Here is a 5000-nt window from a genome sequence, read left to right on the forward strand (position 1 = left end):
AATGGCCCTAGCCCTCACCCTCCGATCCAACAGATCCCAGACGTGCTCAATGGGATTGAGATCCGGGCTAGTCGCTGGCCATGGCAGAACACTGACATTCCTGTCTTGCAGAAAATCACACACAGAATGAGCAGTATGGCTGGTGGCATTGTCATGCTGGAGGGTCATGTCAGGATGAGTCTACAGGAAGGGGACCACATGAGGGAGGAGGATGTCTTCCCTGTAACGCACAGCTTTGAGATTCCCTGCAATGACAGCAAGCTCAGTCCGATGATGCTGGGACACACCGCCCCAGACCATGATGGACCCTCCACCTCGATCCCGCTCCAGAGTACAGGCCTCGGTGTAATACATCCGAATATCACACCTGGGGGACAGGTACAGGATGACAACAACAACTGCCCGAGTTACACCAGGAACACACAATCCCTCCATCAGTGCTCAGACTGTCCGCAATAGGCTGAGAGAAGCTGGAATGAGGGCTTGTAGGCCTGTTGTAAGGCAGGTCCTCACCAGACATCACCAGCAACAACGTCGCCTATGGGTACAAACCCACCATTACTGGACCAGATAGGACCGAAGGAATGATGCTGGGACACACCGCCCCAGACCATGATGGACCCTCCACCCTCCACTGATCCCGCTCCAGAGTACAGGCCTCGGTGTAATGTGATATTCGGATGCGTTACACCGAGGCCTGTACTCTGGAGCGGGATTTTTACTAACTATCTTTGAAAGACAGAGTCCTGAAAAAGGGACGATTATTTTTTTGCTGAGCTCATTTACTCTGATATGCTGTGCATTTTCCCAAATTAAATATATATTGATATATTAGAAACTCGAAGAGCTAGGGAAATAAATTTTCTGATTGACAAACAAATTCTTCGGATATGAATAAATAATATGAAAATCCTACTGCGCTATGAAAACAAATATGTCACATACTGGTATGATGTGAACATTGGACATTCATTTTTTGCAAAGCCAATTTTGCTCCAGTGGTTCAATTTGTCTCCAGGGGTTAAATTTGGCTCCAGTGGTTCAATTTGGCTCCAGGGGTTCAATTTGGCTCCAGGGGTTCAATTTGGCTCCAGGGGTTCAATTTGGCTCTAGTGGTTCAATTTGGCTCCAGTGGTTCAATTTGGCTCCAGGGGTTCAATTTGGCTCCAGTGGTTCAATTTGGCTCCAGTGGTTCAATTTGGCTCCAGTGGTTCAATTTGGATCCAGGGGTTCAATTTGGTTCCAGTGGTTCAATTTGGCTCCAGTGGTTCAATTTGGCTCCAGGGGTTCAATTTGGCTCCAGGGGTTCTTGTTGCTGGGCACAATGCTAGTGAATAATTAGTCAAGTTTTTTTTAACAAAGCGTCTTAAAAAAGGATTTGTAGTTAAGATGAAAACAATGTGTCCAGACAATTACAGTTGAGATGATGAGTCCATTGAGGGTGATGTTCTCTGATGAATTACTCCTACTGGTATAAGGTCAAGTGTCATACAGTATCCGACCTAACTATCTAACACAACATATTTCCCCTGAGGAGGATAAAAAGAGGTTGATTGATAATTCTAGAGGTTATGGACAAGTCCCAGTTCACCTTCAGCGGTCCACTCGGGCTCAGCTCCATGACGCTGACCGTGTAGTTGGTCCGATGGCCTTTCTCGTTAAACTGGACATGTCCAGTCAAGCCCTCAATTCGAACCTGTAGGAAAAACCAGATATGGACCAGGATTGGTGTGAAGAACTGTTAACTCTCTGAGACCTGTATCTGTGCAACCTGGAATCTGAGAAACGCTCAACTCGTTTTAAGTTGCTACAGTACGCAAAGAAATCAACACCTAATACAAGGGTAGGCAAATAGATTCAGCTGCGGGAAGATTTTTGTCTGAGCGGATGGTTGGGGGAAAAGAGATTTCTTTGATGACGTTCTAACGTCTCCTTTTTATATTGGTGGGAATACTTGGGAACAGATTTCCTAAATTAAACTCAATTTTAGTGATTTCCTGGTGATTTATCAGTCCTTTTTTACCAAAAGCTAAAATCCTATAATTATTATTATTTTTTTTTACTAAAAACTTTGGTGAGCCCCAAAAATAATCACTTGATGGGCGAGTTTTGGCCTGCGGGCCGCCTGTTGCCTACCACCGATATAATATATTTCTTATACAATACTGTATGATTATATTATAGCTAGGAACAAAAACTGCAAAAATGTCCTTTTCTTATCTCAAGAACACAAGATTGTTATTTCAGGATTCCAATATTACCAGCTGGTTGTTTTGACATTGCATGATATCTAACATAATATTTGAAATCCTACAATTCTACAGGTCACAAGATAACTATTTAAGGATTACTGTACATATAGCTCACAAGTTTGCATTTAACTGAGGGTTTAGCACAATAGTACTTAATTAAGCTTGTATTGTTTTCTATTGTACAGTATTTCTCATAGTCATACATGATTAATTGCCTGTGCAGCTAGCGTTGAGTTTGAAGCCTAGTCCTTCTATTCTCTGTGGCTGTGGAGTGAGTGGTGCTATCTGCCTACCTGCTGTAGGGCTCTCTGGATGTCGATACCCTGGCCCCAGGGAGCTGGTGGGTTGGCCAGACACTCGCCAGCGTTGCCTCGCCGGGAGATGTCAATACGTTGCTTCCGGAGGTTCTGAAAGGCGGTTGCCATGACGCTCACTCCGTCGTATGTGAGGGCTCCTGTGTACTAAGAGGACAAATCCAAGGAGGCAACATTATTGGAATCTTGAGAACATGAATGGAAAGATCTCTGAGACAGTTTGATCATACCTTCAGTCTTCTCTTGGGTAGTTTAAGGTCTTTGCTGTCAAAGTCCACCCACTCCTCTATGACCTTGCTGACATTTTCGTCTGAGTAGTTCATTAGTTGGAACCCGGTGACGTTGGCACCACTCTTCTGGAACTCAGTGAAGTTCATGTCCAAAAATCCCTGAGAAAGAAGGAATCAAATTCTTACCATAGAACAGAAGCAAACTTAAGCTAAGTAAACAAAACAGAACCAAACGTGGCTTAGCCGTAAGGATGGAGCAGATCCTTGGATGACAGTGTTTTTTCAGAGTGCCGGTACTGAAAGCTTCGATTTCTTAGAGCTGCTATTCAGCTGTTCAACCCCACTTGAGAAGTCACCCACTGGGCAAAAACTTGTTGAATTGTTTCCACGTCATTTCAACACCTAAAAGTCAATGTGCTGATGTTGAATCAACGTTGTTTCCACGTCATTTCAACACCTAAAAGTCAATGTGCTGACGTTGAATCAACATGGAAAACTGATTGGATTTAAATGAAGTCATCAACGTCTGGGAATTTTGAATATTTTCAGCCACATTTTAACCTATATCCACGACATTGTGACTGTTTTTGTTGATTTCACATTGAATTCACGTTAGTTGACAACTCAACCAAATGTAAATCAAAACTAGATGTTGAACTGATGTCTGTGTCCAGTGGGCAGGAACAGGCAGTCACTACAAATCTATGAAGCAGGAAATGAAAACCACTATTCTACAGTTTGACAAGCAGATGTCTTTTCAACTGCATCTGCCCTCTTTTACTATTTTGATTTACAAATATGGCTACTTGTAGTCATGCAAAGATAGAATCAAGTCAAACACAGGACAGCACTCCCACAGTCTCTGAGCATTCAAGGAAGTGTGTACAGTCCATTAAAACACACATCAGACACAGCATGACGACTTCAAAATGGAACTTCGGTAACCCTTCACCTTAAATGTACACTAATGAATATGTAACTAAATAGCAATACATGATATTTATAACATAGTAGTTACATGTAATTACTGTGTAAATACTATGTAATTATACTGTAATAAGGGTTTAGCGGTATAGGTTATTACACAAGTGGAACAAGGACGTGTAATTACAAATCTGCTTGTCGGAGGTTATTCCGGATCTTCAAATTGAAGATCACGTTTCGTTACATAGACCATACTTAATCAATAAACAGAGGGAGTATGAGTGTGTGTGTGTGTGTGTGTACGTGTACGTACGTGTGTGTGTGTGTGAGTGTGAGTGAGTGTGTACGTGTATGTACGTGTGTGTGTGTGTGTGTGTGAGTGTGTACGTGTATGTACGTGTGTGTGTGTGTGTGTGTGTGTGTGTGTGTGTGTGTACGTACGTGTGTGTGTGTGTGTGAGTGTGTGTGAGTGTGTACGTGTATGTACGTGTGTGTGTGTGTGTGTGTGTGTGTGTGTGTGTGTGTGTGTGAGTGTGTGTGAGTGTGTACGTGTACGTACGTGTGTGTGTGTGTGAGTGTGTGTGAGTGAGTGTGTACGTGTATGTACGTGTGTGTGTGTGTGTGTGTGTATGTGTGTGTGTGTGTGTGTGTGTGTGAGTGTGTGTGAGTGTGTACGTGTATGTACGTGTGTGTGTGTGTGTGTGTGTGTGAGTGTGTACGTGTACGTACGTGTGTGTGTGTGTGTGTGTGTGTGAGTGTGTACGTGTACGTACGTGTGTGTGTGCGTGTGTGTGCGTGTGTGTACGTGTACGTACGTGTACGTGTGTGTGTGTGTGTGTACGTGTGTGTGTGTGTGAGTGTGTACGTGTACATACGTGTACGTGTGTGTGTGTGTGAGTGTGTACGTGTATGTACGTGTGTGTGTGTGTGAGTGTGTGTGTGTGTGTGTGTGTGTGTGTGTGTGTGTGTGTGTGACGTGTACGTACGTGTGTGTGTGTTTGTGAGTGTGAGTGTGAGTGTGTGCCCCATCTGGCAAATGGTTCAAATGGTAAGGAACCGCGGAGTGTTGCATCTTGCCACCTTTATAATCATTATTATCTATGTTTCCTACGGCTCAATCCAGTTAGGAATTTAGACCTCTTGAGTTGATCCCTCTGGAGTAGATGTTTAGACCTGACATGCAACCCTTAAGCCAAACATACAGCATCCTCTCCTGGTGAAGTACTGTGTATAACACAAGACGACATACCACTAGAGCAAGCGGCTAGCTTGTTGCTTCA

At 43.6% G+C, this 5000-nt stretch overlaps 1 protein-coding gene across 3 annotated transcripts in view; it reads right to left on the reverse strand.

Annotated features, from left to right (window-relative positions):
- LOC112234658 (glutamate receptor 1) overlaps nt 1-5000 on the reverse strand; it is a 105618-nt gene that overhangs the window by 37286 nt on the left and 63332 nt on the right. For all 3 annotated transcript variants that reach the window (XM_024402894.2, XM_024402893.2, XM_042309484.1), the window contains exons 6-8: nt 2797-2955; nt 2546-2713; nt 1592-1696 (exon numbers count right to left, since the gene is read on the reverse strand). In XM_024402894.2, coding sequence (XP_024258662.1) covers nt 1592-1696; nt 2546-2713; nt 2797-2955 — 432 coding nt within the window. The remainder of the gene's footprint in view (nt 1-1591; nt 1697-2545; nt 2714-2796; nt 2956-5000) is intronic.

The sequence above is a fragment of the Oncorhynchus tshawytscha genome, linkage group LG30 (assembly GCF_018296145.1).
Source record: "Oncorhynchus tshawytscha isolate Ot180627B linkage group LG30, Otsh_v2.0, whole genome shotgun sequence".
NCBI lineage: Eukaryota > Metazoa > Chordata > Actinopteri > Salmoniformes > Salmonidae > Oncorhynchus > Oncorhynchus tshawytscha.